At 37.7% G+C, this 19,140-nt stretch overlaps 1 protein-coding gene across 1 annotated transcript; it reads left to right on the forward strand.

Moving 5' to 3' along the window:
- The first annotated feature begins 1,753 nt into the window (after positions 1-1,753).
- DEPDC7 (DEP domain containing 7) lies at positions 1,754-19,104 on the forward strand. Its single transcript, XM_079788881.1, has 9 exons — positions 1,754-1,867; positions 11,220-11,610; positions 13,541-13,668; positions 14,485-14,674; positions 16,574-16,785; positions 17,488-17,630; positions 17,813-17,938; positions 18,212-18,290; positions 18,804-19,104. Exons 1-9 carry the CDS (start codon positions 1,795-1,797, stop codon positions 18,995-18,997), a joined length of 1,536 nt encoding a protein of 511 aa, XP_079645007.1. The 5' UTR covers positions 1,754-1,794; the 3' UTR covers positions 18,998-19,104.
- The last annotated feature ends 36 nt before the right edge of the window (positions 19,105-19,140 follow it).

Genomic DNA, 19,140 nt, shown 5'->3' on the forward strand with positions numbered 1-19,140 from the left:
AAGTATGAAGCTGATATTTTTCAAAAGCTCTGTATTTTGATAGGGATAATCAAGACATCTACTCTGTGCCCAACACTACAGATACTGAGAGAAATCTGAAAGGTTAAAATATGCTTCTTGCCCTGGACCATTCTCCAATCTTGTTAATCAAAATGTGTATGCTGAAATTAGGAAGCATCTATCTATACAAATAATAAGGTACTTGAAAAATGCCATCGATGGTCAGAGAAGAAATATATCAAGGTAATCTGGAAATATATGTCCAGTAAAGAAGGCGGGATTTGAGTTAGGCCTCTGGGTATATAGAATGTGGTTAGGTAAAGAGGAAATAGAGAATTTCAGATGAGATAGACAAATACAGCACAAGCTGGTAAAAATTCTTTGATAGGTGATATAAATTATCAAGATGGTCACTGAAGTAACCAACCTTATCAAAAGACCCAACATTGGTGTTTGTCAAGATTTGTTTTCAGAAATAGGATGAGCTTTTTTTCTCCCAAGTAGTGAGGATGGACTTGTGTGTTCATGTAGTTATGTAACCTGGGACAGACTAAAGATAACAACAGGCCTAAAGCGTGCTGGAAACTGATCCTACATTGTATCTTATCTCTGAGCAGTAACCAACAGAGAAATTACAAAGGAAATTCCTTTAAGGGAAGTGAGGCCAGGTTTTATAACCACCAGGGGGAGAGAGCACATAAAAAAAAAGGGCTAAACCATTAGCAATCTACTAAATCTTAGGAAGAGCAATTGCCCACCAAACTCAGGCCCCTAGGGTGACAGCTTCTTAGTATGTATTTTATGAAACAACATGTAGAGCTTCTTCCAATAAGCTAAGTAATGAACTCCCACTTAAATACCATCCTAATTTATAACCTGCTTCCTCCTTCCAAGAAGACATTTATTATATGTACAAAAGGTTTAAAATAATTGCAAAATACCCAAATTTAAAATAATGGGTAAATATCTGGCAGTTGTATTGTTCTCTTAGATCACTCATCCTTTCAGAGGTACCCCAACAATGGACCCCTGGATTCCCTGGTTTCAACTTGCCCTTAACAGTCCTCCCTCCCGGCTTTCCTCGCCTTCACTCCCTTTCCACAGCCAACTCTGTCCCCACCCATCTGACCCACAGTTACTTTGGAGGCAGCACCCATGGCCTGGGCCGCCAGCCCTAAGGCCAGCCAGATGCCCTCCTGATTGTGACCTCTAGTCGTTGCTCTCCTGGGCCAGATAAAGATTTGTTTGTTCTTTACATGGAGAGAATGTGTGAAAAACTAGGTGCTCTTTTTACCATGACATAATTTTAATAAGCACTTATGTTCCAGACCCAACTACTAAAATGCTGGACATTAATTCGTGTAATCTTCATGAAAAACACCGCGAAGCGGGTTCTAATACCCCCGCCGCGTCACAGGTGAGGACGCTGAGGCACAGCGAAGGGTCTGAGCTCATTGCACCAGGCTGGGCAGAGCCTCCGGGCACGTTCCCCTCGCCTGCGCTTGGACGGTGCCGAGCGGCTGGGGGATGCGGCTGCGCGGGGGCCGGCGTGAACCCACAGGGCAGGACGCACTGAAAGACTTTCTACCTGGCGCTGTCCTGGAGGGTGGGGCCCGCACCTTTTCCTCGTGCGCCGGGAGGCAGGCACGTGACCGGCGGTGTGGGCGCGCGGTGGCCGGGGTGGGGCGGGGCCTGGTGGGAGCCCCGCCCCGTCTCGGACCAATTAACTGTCAGCAGCGGGCTCCCACTTCGCGGCGCAGCGGACTAAGAGCTGGTGTCCCGGCAGCTACGATCATGGCCACGGTGCGGGAGAAGGCGGCGGCACTGAACCTCTCCGCTCTCCCCGGCCCGGCGCAGAGACCTCCCGGTAGGTGCTGAGGACCCTGTCCGGGGAGGGGGAGGGTCACCGGGCGGGCAGGGGAGCTGAGGCTACTGTTCTCGCGCGGGATACACTTTCTGGATAAGGAATAGTTCAATGAATACAGGTTTTTGACTTTTTTTTAATGGTTGCATGACATTAGGAAAGACGCTGGTGAATTCTGCCACCAGTTTAATCATATCTTTGGGGGCACTTTGTTTAGTATCTTGGTTTCTTTAAATGTCCAAATGAACGGAATCGGATGATCAGTTACAAAATTTCGATTCTAGCATACCTATAACTCGGTAAATATAGTTAACACTTGGCTTCCCCTCCCCCCCCTCTTTTTAGATAAGTTGCAACTTTCCCCCCTTTCTGTAGCTGCAGTGTGGGGTGTTAGAGGAATTGGTTCCTATCTGACAAAAAGCTTTTCATTTGTAAAATGTTGACCAGGTGACAGTGGTCAGTGAATTGAGTTGGGTCAAATAGGTGCGTCTCAGTGGCCCCAGTCTTGTGTTTGACTTATAATTAGTAATGTTCCTTTTAACCTTCAAAAGTTAATGACAAATTGTATTAAGAACTGCTTTTCTTCTGTACTTTTCTAAGAATAATCATAATAATGACCTATTCCGGTCCAATTTAAAGGATTCAGAAAAGCACATGATATCTACATTCAGAATTTTTTCTTGTTTTACATTGTGAAGAGAAGGAAAATAGTTTTCATCATTTTCATTTAAGAATTTAAAATCAAATGATACTGGAAATAGTCATGAGAAATCTTTAGGCTCACTTTCTGAGTGAAAGAAAGCCCCAAATTTTACATAATTAAAAATATGGCACCCTATTTTCTCCAACAACTCAAATACCAATTCTAAGCTTTGGGCTTTTGTGAACAGATTCTTAGATGGTGTAAGGGAATATGTGTTCAAAATTAAGTAGATGACTTTCAGAAAGAAGAGCTGAAGTTCTGCTTAGTGGATTTGAACCCAAGGACAAGACCGCTGTTCTCTGCACACCAGGTGCAGTGGGCAGAAAAGGGCCCACTCACTGCCTTTTCTCATTTGTTTTGCTTGCTACAGTCGCAACCTACCTGTTAGTATTTGTTAGCAACCTACCTCTTCCACCCTTTAGTTGCCTTGTCCCAGTCCCAGTAAGCACAGTAATAGGAGCCTCCGTTCCTGGTTCCTTGCCATTCCCTTTCTGTGTGCTCTGGCAAGCAGCTTTGCACGTTTGTTTCTCTACCGATTAATAACTCTGCCATACCTTAAAGGGGCTGTACGACTAGGGACCTGATTTATGTAGAAAAATCTGTACGTTAACTTTCAGTAAGTACTTCAAAAGATATTTGTCTTCTAATATAGACAAACAAGAAAGTGGTGTGTTATCCTGCTATCCCTTTATACTGTAACTTAATTCTTTGAATTCACCTGGTATCACTTTTCCAGGGAGCTCAAAGTACTTCCCATATGCTATCTCATTAATCTGTATGAATTAAAGCAGTGGCCAATGCCTACTTTTGTTGATAGTTCTCTTAACATATTTTTAAATTTCCTTATTGGTAGAGATTTATTTTACATACTTGACCTGCTTGCAGCCTTCTTTTCAGAGGCAATCTCAGTCTTCTGCATGACAACTCTAATGCCATATAAGAGGAAAACAAACTTTGGACTCCCAAACCAATAAGCAGTAAAAGTGTTGCAATACTGGAATCAGTGTACAGGAATTTTTCCCCACTCAGTCACAGCTGCCCAGTTTTAACACTCAGAACACAATTCTCTACCTTTATCTATTGTCAGGATTTGGTTGGTATCTAATAAATATAGTCCTTTTTCTTTGTCTTGACAAATTCTCTAAGTACTGTTTTAAAACATCTTTTGAAAAAAAATCCTTAAATAAAATTCTCTTAAATCTTAAATGATTTAGAATTCTTATATTTTCTGATGAGGAGTTAAGTTTGAGGGTAGAGACTGTGTCCTATCAGTTCAGAGAGAGGAAGAGGAAGAAAGATACCGTCACTTTTCTTTTTACTTTGTGTGTGTGTGAGAAAATATTTTAAGTAGAGGATTTTTATATGCCTTTTTACTTTTTGAATAAATATTTAAAATTTTAGAATAGACAAAATGATGGAGCCAAGAATGGAGCCCAAGTCTCTGGGATTTCAAAACCCCTGGTCTTATTTTATGCTTTGTATTCATAGAGCCTAGCACTGTACCTACTGCATTAACACAAGTTTCCAAGTCTGAACTATATTTGATCAACCAAAAGTTTCTGAACTTTGGCACTCCTGACATTTGCTTTGTTTTGGTGGCTGGCCCTCTGCATTATTGGATGTTGAGCAGCATCTCTGGACCCTCAACCCACTAGATGCCAGTAGCATCCCCCCTCTTCAGCTTGTGACACCATAATGTCTCTTAGGCATTGTCAGATGTCTAGTGGAGAGTAAAATCACCCGCTGTGAACCACTGTATTAACCCTTCTTTTAAAAAGTTGGTAATAATTTACACGTATTGAATAACCACTGTATTATGTAAAGCACTCCATAAGGCATTTAAATAATTTGAATCTCTGTAAACTATAAGGAAATTTGAAAGAAATAAGGCACCAGGTCACTATTCTTCAAATTTTGTGGAAACTGTCCTGGCCGGGTTTGCTCGATGGTTACAGTGTTGGCCCTCGGACTGAAGGGTCTTGGGTTGGATTCCCAGTCAAGAGCACATACATTGGTTGTGGGAGGCAACCAATCCATGTGTCTCTCACATGGATGTTTGTTTCTCCTCCCCGCCCCCAACTCTCAAAAAAAAAAAAAAGTCAATGGAAAAAATATCTTCGGGTGAGGATTAAAAAGTAAAATTTTGTGGAAACTGCCTACCATGAGCTATCTGCACTTGGCGGGTGGGTGGTAAGGGGGTAGTTTAATGCCTGAAAATGAAAATAAAATTATTGCATGTTCATTTTTAGCATATTTTAGTAATTCTGTGTGTATGTTTATATTACATTGGGATCCAATTTTATTTATTTTTATTGGTTGATTTGAGAGAGGAACAAGCATTGATTTGTTGTTCCACCTATTTTTGCATTTATTGGTTGCTTCTATTTGTTTAAACTAATTTTAGAGAGAGGAAGGAGGAGATAGATAAAGAGAGAAACATTGATGTGAGAGAGAAACAAGATGTGAAAGCCCTAGCCAGTTTCACTCAGTGATTAGAGCGTCGGCCCTCGAACTGAAGGGTCACAGGTTCAATTCTGATACCTCAGTTGCAGGCTTGATCCTAGGCCCTGGTCAGGGCGCCTGTGGCAACCAATTTATGTCTGTCTCTATCTCTCCCCCTCCCTTCTACTCTCTCTTAAAATCAATGGAGAAAAATATCCTCCCGTAAGGATTAACAATAACAACAAAGATGGGATCGTCTGCCGCCCGCGCCCCCCCCCCCAGCACCCGCCCCCCCCCCCCCCCCCCAACGCTCCAACCAACTGAATCACACTGGCCATGACTTCTTTTTTTAATTTTTTTTTTTTATTGTTGACACTATTGTAGATCTCCCATTCCCCAACCCTTGCCCACTTCCACCCAGCCCCCATCACCCCTTCCCTTAGCCCTCACCATACCATTTTCTGTGTCCTTGGGCTATGCACATATGTTCTTTAGCTAATCCCTTCACCTTCCTTTATCCAGTCCTCTCCACCCCACTCCCCTCTGACATTTGTCAGTCTGTTCCATGTATTCATTAGTTGCTTCTTGTATGTATCCCAACAGGGATTGAACCTGCAACCTTGGCATATCAGAACAATGCTCTAACCAACTGAGCTACCTGGTCAGGGCCATGGGATCCAATTTTATAATGTGTATTTTGATCTAAGGAGTAAACATAAACTCACTATTTCAATTATTATGTGTTTTAGTCCTTAAGTACGTTTTGCTAGCAGGACCACAGTTAATGCTGATTGCACAGATTATAGTTGATGTTGATTATTCCCTTGTAACTCTTGAGTAAGTGTAATTTCCTGACATGTCTGCCTTATAACTTGATTTTTAGGAACTATTATAGTAATAGCTTGATTATTTAGTGTGCATTTTTAGAAGTGAAGATGGTTATCTGTTGTATTACAAATATATATCAGAGTTCAATATTAGAAGCTTAACTTTTTTATCTGTTGTATTACAAATATATATCAGAGTTCAATATTAGAAGCTTAACTTTTTTATTGGTAATTCTTTTTGGTAGACTTCAAATACATAAAAGGGCAGGTCTTTGCTTTTGAAAAATGGTTATTGTTTTCAAGCAAATAAAGGTGAGACTGCTTAAAAGATTAATATTAACTATCCTAGATTGATATAGTGCTTAAAGACATATGTAGTATGTTACAGATCTGATTTAAAACAATTTCTGAGCCTCTTGTTAGGCCACCTTCCAAAAAGCTTTTTATCTGATAGGGTAAAAATTTTTGTATGCTTCATTTCTTACTACGTTGTATTTGGAGTTCAATATCTGTATCTAAATGGAGAGGTATAATTTCAGTCTCTAAAATCCTATAATCAGCAGTTTAGATCTGAAGCCAGCATTAAACATAGCATTCAACTCTTGTAGCACTAAATGAAGAAACCAACCAAGAGGTAAACCTTTTATTCAGGGTGATCACAGCTGGTCTGCAGACTCTTTGAATCTTTGGTAATGATGATTTTAGAACACATTTGATCAAACATAAATAAGGAAGCATCAAGAGGTAAACAGTGCTGGTTTGGCTCAGTGGAATGAGCATTAGCCTTCGGACTGAAGGGTCCCAGGTTTGATTCTGGTCAAGGGCACATGCCTGGGTTTCGGGCTGGATCCCCAGTGGGGGATATGCAGGAGGCAGCTAATCAATGATTCTCTCTCATCATTGTCGTTTCTATCGCTCTCTCCCTCTCCCTTCTTCTCTTAAATCAATAAAAATGTATTTTTAAAAAAGATGTTAACAGTATAAATTTTAAAGAATTTTCCAGCTCACATACAAATGAGGTTTGAGGATAAACTAAAGCTTCAATTCTGGTTGCTGGGCTTACAAAGCATTCATTGTATACTTCTGACTTCTTCTTCTTTTTTTTTTTTTAATTTTATTGATTTTTTTTTTTTTTTTTTTTTAGAGAGAGGAAGGGAGAGGGATAGAGAGTTAGAAACATCGATGAGAGAGAAACATCGATCAGCTGCCTCCTGCACACCCCCCACCGGGGATGTGCCTGCAACCAAGGTACATGCCCTTGACCGGAATCGAACCTGGGACCCTTCAGTCCGCAGGCCGACGCTCTATCCACTGACCCAAACCGGTTTCGGGTACTTCTGACTTCTTGAATTCTGTTTAGAAATCACAGTAATTCATCTTACTGGACATGGCCTGCTATACCAATGTTCATTTCAGCTATTAGATGGTGATAAATAAGAAGCTTTAAAATAGTATGTTGGGGAATCTGTGTTCAACTGATGAAGTCAGCATTAAAAAAACAGGTTCCCCTGGTGTGGGTTTTGGCACATTTACTTGTTAAATCCAGGATATATTGTGTATTAAAGTATCTGTATGAACATGAGCTAGTTTGGGTCTATGGGTGGCAATGCTTGAGGGGAACTATCTCATTGTGCAAAGGTTGGGAATTAATGGCCAGTGAGAACGAGGGGACCTGAAAGGGCTGAATTGTATCATGCCTAGAGGACTCTGAAAAGATTGTGTGGCTCACAGGTGCCTACTATCCTGCTCTAACCTGTTCTTTAATCTTTTATACTGTGTTATCCAACCTGCAAAACTTCCTGATTTCCCATATTTAAGCAGCAAGTTAATATAAGGAAATTTATTATTTACTTCTTAATTCCCTTGTGCAGATTAGCCTTTTCCACGTCATTGAGGCTGTGTATCCCCTACCTCTCACCCACTTCCATTGTCTTATTGATCTCAAATTAATAAGTGACTCAGCCTTATCTTTTAGCTCAGCTGACTTATGTGTTTCATCATTAATATTATCACTAAACCAGAAGTCTGTTTCACTGGTACTTAAAAGGCAATCTGATCTCTACAAGATTGAATCTGGCTTATTTTCCATTCCTGTCCTACCCTTGTGTACTATGGATAGGACATATTATAGAATTTATGATATCCTGCCTTATTTTAGGAGTGCTAACTACTAAGTGTTTTTAAATAACTTAGTTAAGGGTTCACAAATCTTAAAGTTGTATGTTTTGTTTCTCCTGTTCTTTTTTAAAAAATATATTTTATTGATTTTTACAGAGAGGAAGGGAGAGGGATAGAGAGCTAGAAAACATCGATGAGAGATAAACATCCATAAGCTGCCTCCCGCACACACCCACTGGGGATGTGCCATTGACCGGAATAGAACCTGGGACCCTTCAGTCCGAAGGCTGACGCTGTATCCACTGAGCCAAACCGGTTAGGGCTCTCCTGTTCTTATTGGCTCACTTAAAGGTCTTTCACTTAATCCAATTCTTCAATGAATTTAATGCTAAAACTATCTGGTGGCTTACTTTTTATTGAATTTTTTGGGGCCCTAGCCGGTTTAGCTCAGTGGATAGAGCATTAGCTTGTGGACTGAAGGGTCCCTGGTTCAATTCTGGTCAGGGGCACATGCCCAGGTTGTAAGCTCGATCCCCAGTAGGGAGTGTGAAGGAGCCAGCCAATCAATGATTCTCTCTCATCATTGATGTTTCTATCTCTCCCTATCCATCTCTAAAATCAATAAAAATATATTTAAAAATATAAAATATTTTTAAAAAGAATTTATTGGGGTGACATTAATTGGTGGCTTGCTTTAATATATTTATATTTAAGTACTAGGAAAAACTAGTATATATTTACTACCTATGAAACTGAGGACAAGTTTGTTTAATCCACTAAGCCTTAATTACCTCAGAATAGGATTGTTAATAACTATTTCAGAGAAGTTTATCAGGATTAAATGAGAGAAGGCAGAGCTTGCCATATTGTAAGTACTAAACATTAGCTATTAATAATACAATGAAGATATGAAGAAGACTAAAAAGCAGACATTAAATTAATTTAAATCTTCTCTATAATCTCTAGTACTTTAGGAAGTTAAGCATAGTAATGGCTAATACTCCTTCTGTTTAGTCATTGTGGCTGGAAACAGTATAGCTGCTCCTGATTCCTGGATACCATGAATGACCTGGACATATTTTGAGATTCCATCAAATGCCTGATTCTGGCTCTATTCAGTAGAGACTAAATACTGTACCAGCATTAAATCTAGTTCCAATTTGATTTACTAGTTGATTCTCTATAATTTCATTATTAAAGCTGCTCACATGGTATTTGGAAAACTGGAATACATTTCTTCCTTCTTTGTTTATTACTAGATTATAAAGTATCTTGAATTTTAAAGTAGAATTTTGATAATTAAAAATAATCAATGATTATTTAAAATAATATCATAATAATAGGTAGATAGAAAATTATCCATCAGCTTTTGGTATTGAAAATCTACAAATAAATAAATAAATAAAAGAAAATCTACAAATTAGCAGTCAAGGGCTTTATGTATATGTGTGTTTGTATGTTAGTAATTTTCATGGTAAAGATGTTAACATTTCTAGTAGCTACAAAATTATAGTATAACTAGAGCCCCGGTGCACAAATTCGTGCACAGGTGAGGTGGGGTCCCTCATCCTGGCCAGTAATCGGGGTCAGCCGGCCAGGGGAGGGACCGCAAGAGGTTGGCCAGTTACAGGAAATTGGCACTGACAACCAGGGGCAGCTCCTGCGTTGAGCGTCTGCCCCCTTCTGATCAGTGCACATCATAGCTACCGGCTGGTCATCCGGTCATCTGGTCATAACAGTCGCTTAGGCTTTTATATATATAGATGATTGACTACACTCATTAATTAATTGCACACAAAAGATGAATTCCAAATGACCCACTTAAAATTTGATTCTACTGCATTAAGTGGAGTTTTCATGTCCTTCAGGAACTATCTTTGCTTTCACCTTCCATATTCTATTTTATCTAAGAAGGCAGGAATGTAATTTCCAGCAGTAGTTTCTTTAATTACAATTCCCCATATTCCTTACTGTTATACTGATGCAACAACCATGTGTGTGTATCTATAACTATATCTCTATCTATCTGTCTGATTGATAAATGCTTTAAAATTATATAGAACATGAGCCAAATCCAATACCACCTCTTATAATGTCTGGAATTACCCTTAACCTCTGTGAATTTGTTTTCCATCTTTTAAAAAGAAATGATAGCCCTAACCAGTTTGGCTCAGTGGGTAGAGCATCAGCCTGAGGACTAAGGGGTCCCAGGTTCGATTCCGGTCAAGGGCATGTACCTTCGTTGCAGGCACATCCCCAGTTTGGGGTGTGCAGGAGGCAGCTAATCGATGTTTCTAACTCTCTATCCCTCTCCCTTCCTCTCTGTAAAAAATCAATAAAATATATATTTTTTTAAAAAAATGATATCTCCTTCATAGGGTTGCTATGAAGATTAGATCATTTATGCACTTAATAGAGTTCCTTGCACATAATTGGTAACTGCCATAAGGTCCTACTTGATCTGCAAACCCCGAACCCCAAACCCTATTTTGACTCCTCTCTGATCTCACTTCCTACTGTTCTTTCCCTTTGTCACCCACACAAGCCATGCTTTTTCTTCTCAAGGCCTTTGCTCTTTCTGTTTTCTCTGTTTTCCTCCAATATATGCACAGCTTGCTTTCTGTTGTTGTGGTGGTGTTTTGCTGTTGTTTTTATAGAGGAAGGGAGAGAGAATGGAGAGATAGAAACTTTGATGAGAGAGAAACATCATCAATTGGCTACCTCCTGCATGGCCTCTACTGGGGATCGAGCCCCCAACCCAGGCATGTGCCCTGACTGGGAATCAAACTGGTGATCTCCTGGTTCATGGGTCAACACTCAACCACTGAGCAACAACAGCTGGGCTGCTTCCTGGTTTTTAAATGGTGCCCAGAAACTCAGGTTTCTGCTCAGAAATCACATTGTCAGAAAGGTGTTTCCTGATGTCCATCTAAAATAGCATTTTCTTCCTAACCTAGCTTTAGTTTTCTTCGTAGCATTGATCTAACATATTTGTATTGTCTGTATCTTCCCATAAAGTATATGTCTGTGAGATCAGGGACTTTATTTTGTTCACTGTTGTATCCTAGTACATAGGACAGTGTTTAGCATATAGTAGACATTACATTTTTAAATGAATTATTACTAATAATTTGATATTTCAATAAGAAGCTGACTTCGTAATTGTTCCTTTTAATAACTTTAGAAATTGCCACTTTTCGCTTAAGGATTGCTTAGACCTTATCATAAATAAATAAGGTTACTCTGTGATTTTTTTCCATTGCAGGTTTCAGTGTGGCCCAGAAACCATTTGGAGCCACATATGTATGGAGTAGCATTATAAACACTCTTCAAACACAAGTGGAGGTGAAAAAACGAAGGCACCATTTAAAAAGACACAATGACTGCTTTGTTGGTTCAGAAGCTGTCGATGTCATTTTTTCTCACCTAATTCAGAATAAATATTTTGGTGATGTAGATATTCCTCGGGCCAAAGTAGTAAGAGTGTGTCAAGCACTTATGGACTACAAAGTATTTGAAGCAGTTCCAACCAGAGTGTTTAGAAAAGACAAAAAACCTACGTTTGAAGATAGTAGTTGCAGCCTTTATAGATTCACAACAATACCCAAACAAGACAGTCAATTTGGCAAAGAGAATAAACTACATTCATCTTCTAGGTTAGTATATAATATAAGGTTAGCATGGGCATACTGGCAGGATTTTGTCTACTTTTTAATAAGATGCTGACTGGCTTTATGTTTCCTTTGAATTAGTAAATTAGGCTAAAATCTGGGTCCGTGGGTAAATTTGATCAAGTAGAGTGAACTTTTTATTTTTGCTCTCTCTTAGAATTCTTGTTTGTTTCTGCTAAATATAAAATATGAACAATCAACAAACTGATTTTTCTGCTTCAAGTTACAATTATAGTGTAAAAAATGTTAGAGAGCTTATCCACAAAATGGTATGAGAACAGAGAAGGTGAAGGCAGGCAGGCAGGGTATTACTAGATTCCACAAAATGGTAGATGTGAAGTATGAAAGGCATGTGGGAGCCAAAATGCACAGGTTTCATATGACATATTAAGGAGTTTATGCCTGGTCATACAGTTTTGAGAAGCCACAGAAAGATTTTAAGCAGGATGAGATTGCATTTTAGAAAGGTCATCCTGGCAGCTGTACGGTCAGCATAATGGGGAGAGCTATTTGGAATCTATTGCAATATTGCAGTCTACAGATGAGGGTGAAGCAAATGGCCGAGGTGAAGATGAGGGAAACATTTAAAGGGAGACTGTGGGACAGAACTGTAAAACCCAGTGACTGAAATGAATGTAGGTGATAAGTACATAATGAACTGATTTATTTGTTATAAAAAAAAAACCACAACTTTTTCCTTTTATTCCCCTCACCTGAACCATGCAGAGTTAATTGAAGCTCTTATAATTCAGAACTGACACAAGTTTAGTGTATTGACTTTCAAATATTTTAAAACTATATATTTAAAACATAATAAAACTTACTGCTATATGTGGGAAGGAAATATGAGGGTGAGGTAGGCCAAGTCAACATTTTCCAGATGCAGGTCCACATGCTTTATCTGAAACCTCTGGGGACCTGACTGATTCATTTAGGAATTTGGAACTTAGGAGATTTTAGAAAGGTATTTTGTACATATATATTAGATAACACCTCTAGAAGGATCTTTAATCAACTTATTAGTGTTTTTGCAGTAAACAAAATATTCATACTAACTGGGATAAAAACTATGATGATCTCAAAACAAGTTTTATCATCATATGAGTTCTGAATAAACTTTAGATTTTTTCCAAGCTTTTTGGGTTTCAGAATTGTGGATAAAGGGTTGTAGATCTGTATTTGGAAAATTATTAGCACTGTCTACCAAAGAATGCCCCAGAAATAGAGACAACTGATAAAAAACATCTATATAATAAAAACCCAGTGGTCATAATGTCGTAACGACCAAAGACTGGTCACTAGGAAGCTGTGTGCGCAGTGACATGCGCGCGGGTGTGGGAGCTGCAAACACGGGTAGGCGCACATGGGTGGGTGGGGCCGCGCGATTTCACGCACTGGGCTTCTAGTTAAGCATAATGAAGTTTGTTTTAAAATTCAGACTAACGCCCTAGCCGGTTTGGCTCAGTGGATAGAGCATCGGCCTGCGGACTGAAAGGTCCCGGGTTCGATTCCGGTCAAGGGCACATGCCCAGGTTTCGGCCTCGATCCCCAGTGGGGGGTGTGCAGGAGGCAGCCGATCAATGATTCTCTCATCATTGATGTTTCTATCTCTTTCTCCCTCTCCCTCTCTGATTAAAAATATAATTTAAAAAATTATTAAAAAAAAAAATTCAGACTAACATTTTAGTCACTGAATTACTTAAATCTAAATGTTCAAAGGAGAATTTAGAGTATGTATATTTAGGCCTAATAAAAAAAGGTGGGATGTTTTGTATTTTATTCTGCTCTTAGAATTTTCATGTATTGTGTTTTTACTCAAATACATAAACTTTGTGGAAACTCTTGTCTCTTGAATACTAAAATATTTCTGTGGGCTTACTAATAAACATTAATTTATGAAATAAATTCATTTTAGTTATACAGATGCATTATTTAAATCATCTGATATCAAATCAGCAAGTTTAGAGGACCTGTGGGAAAATCTGAGTTTAAAGCCTGCTAACTCCCCTCATGTAAATATCTCTGCAGCTTTGTCTCCACAAGGTAAGCTAAAGATGATGCAAGTAAGAAGCAGAAGGCTAATTTCAAATAAAGTTATTTAAAAATGTCTTAACCTTTTTTAGAATTTAAATATTCACAGCACAAAGAAAGAGTGCACTGTGTATTAAAACTGTTTATATTAAGTTTTAACAGAGGTCTATTATCTTTAACAAATAGATCAGTGTTGCAATTCTTGAACACTGACTTTTGTCCTGTCAGCTGGCAGAGGTTCAAATCTGAAATGTTTTGCATGCAGATTTTTATTTAAAATATGCTCTCAGATATTTATTTCTCTAAGATTTTATTAGTTAAGTAATAATTTGAAAATTCCATTAAAATAGTAACAGAATTCTTATATTCTTCCTTTCTGTGGCAATGGAATATAATTTAATGATTGATTTCCACCTTCCCTCCCCCATCCTAGTTGTGGAAACCTTGAGTGAAATAATCTGCAGCCAAGAGTTTCAAATGAGTTTTCAGATTGAATGAACCATTCTTTCTTCCAAAGTCCTTATTAACATGCTTTATGACTTGATTTCTTATCTCTGCCATATTGCTTTTTATAGTACAAGAATGAAAAGAATTCCTGTTGTCCAAAGTCTGTTCTCCTACACTTTAAACAAATCTTGAATTGTTTTCAGAAATCCCTTAATAAGGTTGACTATTTCTCTCTCTCTCTCTCTCTCTCTCTCTCTCTCTCTCTCTCTCTCTCTCTCTCTTTTTGCCACAAATTTATTAGCTTAGACCTGCCTAGACAAATATCCTGGTGAATATTTAGTAACTATTGTTACTTTTCGGCCTGTCATTTTTCCTGTGTAGTTATTAATGAAGTTTGGCAAGAAGAAACAATTGCGCGTCTACTACAACTTGTAGACCTTCCACTTCTTGACTCCTTACTCAAACAGCAAGAGGTTATACCTAAAGTTTCTCAACCTAAGAGGCAGCCTGACTTGGTCAACAATAGTAACTACCTGGATCGAGGGATTCTCAAGGCTTATGGTGACTCTCAGTATGTGGAAATACGTATAATAATTTGAGTGTGCTTGTAGGTTGGTTATAGATAATTGTTTTAAGATAATCTTCTGAATTCTTCTGTCCATGGAATCAGAGATGCATTGTCAGTTGATATTATCAGTATTTGGGAAAGTAAAGAACAAAATCACTGTGGTCAAAATTAGAAAGAGATTTATATTTCATTATTTTTTCATATTAATTTTTGTTTCATATATAACTTACTTGTACATCAAGTGAAGAAAATGATTATGCTCCATCTTCTTAGTAGGTCTGTTTGGTGTCTTAGGGTTGTCCGGTCTTCAAAGAAACCTGGAAAAAATGAACAGATTTGGCAAATTCTTAGAATCTTTTGACCACAGATGCTTAAAAATTTTTTTAAATTTATTTATTGATTTTTGGAGAGAGAGGAAGAGAGAAAGAGAGAGGGGAGAGAGAGACATTGACTTGTTGTTCCACTTATTTATGCATTCATTGGTTGTTTCTTATATGTGCGCTGATCAGGGATCATACCGCAACCTTGGTGTATTGGGACAATGCTCTAACCACCTGAGGTACCCAGCCAGGGCTCCACATGTGCTTTTTATATGCCTCTAGAATACCTGTTAAATATGTATTTTTAAGTTAACTAGTTTTGTTAAGTAAATATAATGAAAGTAACTCTTGTTCTCACCTCTACCATTCTTCTGAATATAAATCTTAAGGTTTAAAGGCTTAAATTCTTCAAGTTAAGGAAATTATGATTTTTTTCCTTAAAGCAGAGCGCTATATTCCTTATAACTTTGATGCTCCTCTCCTAAATATAATTATTAAAGGTTAAAATCTTGTATTTTAAGCTCATTTAATTTTTAATAATTTTGCCTTAGCAGATAGTGTTCCAGCATAGTTAGAAAGATAGAAATGTTAGAAAGAAATACAACTTAACATGTTTAGTACTTCACTGGATCTACATTCCAGTGAACTATTAATAAACAAATAGTTGAATGTCAAAAGCTAACTTAAAACCTTATATGTAAAAATTAATCCCAACTTACTAGTTATTGAACTCTGCATGTATAATGGGAACTTATTCTACAGGAATTTAAATTACATTTCTACAATCTAAAGTAACGTGAAAACATTATGACCTTAAATTTAAATACAGAATCAGCAATTGTGCTAGAAGTAACCTTAAAGATAATCTTGCTGCTTCTTATTATAAACTTGATGAAACTGATGCCCAGAGAGGTGAAGTGACCTGCCCATGATAATGCACCTGGCTGGTAGATATAGTTGTTCTGAGTCTATAGCAGTAGAGTACATGAATATTTTTAAACTATATATATTAACAAATCAAATATTAAAAGTTATTTTATATCTTGAAATACAGCCTTTTTCTGAAGTCACTCAGCTGGTATTTTATTAGAAATGGTAATTAATATTTTATTATTCTGAAACCCTACCTTATCTTCCTCTATTCTCTCCTAGCCAAAGTGAGAGATGACATCATATATAGAGCTCTGAAGTAAGGAACACTATATTAGAAAAATAGTGGTCTAGGAATCAGATCTGGGATCTAGTCCTGCCTAGGACCTTAAGCAAGTAACTTAAGAGTTTCTGTGCCTCTACTGTAAATGTAAAGAATAGAGTTTGAATTTTGATGTCCTTTTCAGCTCTATATTGTACTGGATAGCTTCCATTTTCACTTTTTAAAAAGGTAAGAAAAAGAAGATATATAAGCTGAACTTTTTATCTGTGATACATGACCTTGCTATATATTAAAAATAATTACACTTATCTTTACCTAAGTGTGTAGAAGTTTATCCTGGTGGCAAACTTGAAATAGCTAGTAAATTGGGTACTGTGTGTATATTTGTTACTTTTTGCTTTTTAAAATGGTTCTTTTTTCCCCACATAGGGAAGATGAGTGGCTCTCGGCAGCAACTGACTGCTTGGAATACCTTCCAGACCAGATGGTGGTGGACATAAGCAGAAACTTTCCTGAGCAACCAGATAGAATAGACTTAGTGAAAGAACTTCTTTTTAATGCCATTGGCAAATATTACAGTAGTAGGGAACCTCTGTTAAATCACTTATGTGATGTTCATAATGGAATTGCAGAGCTCTTAGGTAAGTAAGAATCTTACTGGATACTAGAATTTGTATTTTGGAAGAAACAAGAAAAAAAAAATGTCTGCAAAATTAATCGGAATGGTGCGATGTCAAGCTAGGAGTGGATCTGGATTGTATGTTTATTTCAAAACATCTAGGGATCATTTGGAAAGAGGCTTTGATAAGTTCTGAAGTGACCTACAACTTATAGTGGCCACAGAATGCCACTCTCATTCGCTGGAAGTTCATTAAGCATAGAGTAGCAGTTCTCTTCTTTAGAAAGGAACCCTAGTACCACCATTATTCTCCTTCAGTCTCTTCAAAATGGGACTCCTGCTTTGTCCCTTTACCTACCAATATACCAGGCTGTTTTTCTCAGGTAGGGTTGGATACATCAGTACTGTACCTATAGTGTGCCCTCAAAATGTACTGAATTGATGAAAAACAGGCTGGGAATTTATATACAAAGCCAAGACTTAGATTTAACATCCTAAGAATAATATATGACAAGGATTTAGGATATTAGTTGCCAATTCGAGAATTGGCTTCCTTGATGGTATTGGCCATTCATCATAATTCCTAGTCTTTTTGTTTTGTTCTTTGCTTTTGAAAATTATTTTGAATATGTTTACTATTTAGCTTAAGCTTTACCTTGAATATTGTTCCCTTTAATATAGTCATATTTGGTCAAAATTAAAAGCACTTTTCTTTTGGCTAAAGTGAATGGGAAGACTGAAATAGCATTAGAAGCTACTCAGCTCTTTCTAAAGCTTCTGGATTCCCAGAACAGAGAAGAGTTTAGAAGACTACTGTATTTCATGGCTGTTGCAGCACATCCTTCTGAATTTAAATTACAGGAAGAAGTAAGTCTTTTGTCTAAATGTTCATTGTATTCGGTATCCTTAATACTTATAGGACCCATGTGTCACATTATTCCATCATCAGCATGCTGAAATAGGATAATAGTTATTAATATTTAACATTTGCCTTTTATATTGAATTTTTAAATATATGCCATTAGGTATGTGTTGTTTTATTTTTATAGAGTGACAACCGAATGGTTGTGAAAAGGATATTCTCAAAAGCTGTTGTTGACAATAAAAATTTATCTAAAGGCAAAACTGATCTTCTGGTACTCTTTTTAATGGATCATCAAAAAGATGTCTTTAAGGTAAAACTCTGAAAGTAGTTCATTTGAGCTTATGTAATAGGTCACTAGATTAAAATGCATTTGAATAATGTCTCCTCCTCTTCCTCCTCTTATTATTTCTTCTTCTTCCTCCTCCTCCTCCTCCTTCCTCCTCCTCCTCCTTCCTCCTTCTCCTCCTTCTTCTTCCTCCTCCTCCTTCTTCCTTCCTTCCTTCATCCTCCCCCGCCTCCTCCTCCTCCTCCTTCCTCCTTCCTCCTTCCTCCTCCTCCTCCTCCTCCTTCTTCTTTTTTTAAGATCCCTGGAACTCTACATAAAATTGTCAGTGTTAAGCTCATGGCCATTCAGAAGGGAAGAGATCCAAACACAGGCACAGGTAATCTGAGAAATATTATTTTCATGATCTTCCAAAGATAAATTCTTACTATTTACTTGAAAGTGTTTTATTGTAAGTAATTGTACCTAATTTCAACTAAACTTTAAACAACCTCCTCAGACTTAGCAAAGAGCTTCCTTATATTCAGATGCAGATTGACAAGGGTTAGAAAGTTGGCAGTGCTTAGCATCTTCTGTGCATTTTACAAAATGGGACTAAATATAAAAATATTGCTTGATTGCCCTGACTGGTTTGGCTCAGTGGATAGAGCGTCGGCCTGAAGACTGAAGGGTCCTGGGTTCGATTCCAGTCAAGGGCATGTACCTTGGTTGCAGGCACATCCCCGGTGGCGGGTGTGCAGGAGGCAGCTGATCGATGTTTCTAACTCTCTATCCCTCTCCGTTCTTCTCTTTAAAAAAATAAAAATAAAATATATTTTAAAAAATATTGCTTGATTTTTATAGTTAAATCTAAAGAATAGATTAACTAAACTTTTTACTTTTAATATTTAAGGATATACTTTTTGTGAGAGAATTGATCTAAGTGATTATCCGGACCACACACAGAAGACAACCAAGGATGAGCTATTGAATTTATTAAAAACTATTGATAAGGATCCAAAACTGTCTGCCAAAGAGAAGAAAAAATTGCTAGGTCAGTTCTATAAGTGTCACCCAGACATCTTTATTGAATATTTTGGAGACTGAATTTCTAATGTCTGTATATAACTAGTGTATTTTAAGAATTATGTATCCTAAAGACCCAATCACATTTGTAATTTTGAATGTTCTTCTAAATATTAAACTATACTTAATAAAACCTTTTTGTATAACCTTTTGTGTCTAAGCTA

The sequence above is a fragment of the Cnephaeus nilssonii genome, assembly GCF_951640355.1.
Source record: "Cnephaeus nilssonii genome assembly, chromosome: 13".
In the NCBI taxonomy this organism is placed as follows: domain Eukaryota; kingdom Metazoa; phylum Chordata; class Mammalia; order Chiroptera; family Vespertilionidae; genus Cnephaeus; species Cnephaeus nilssonii.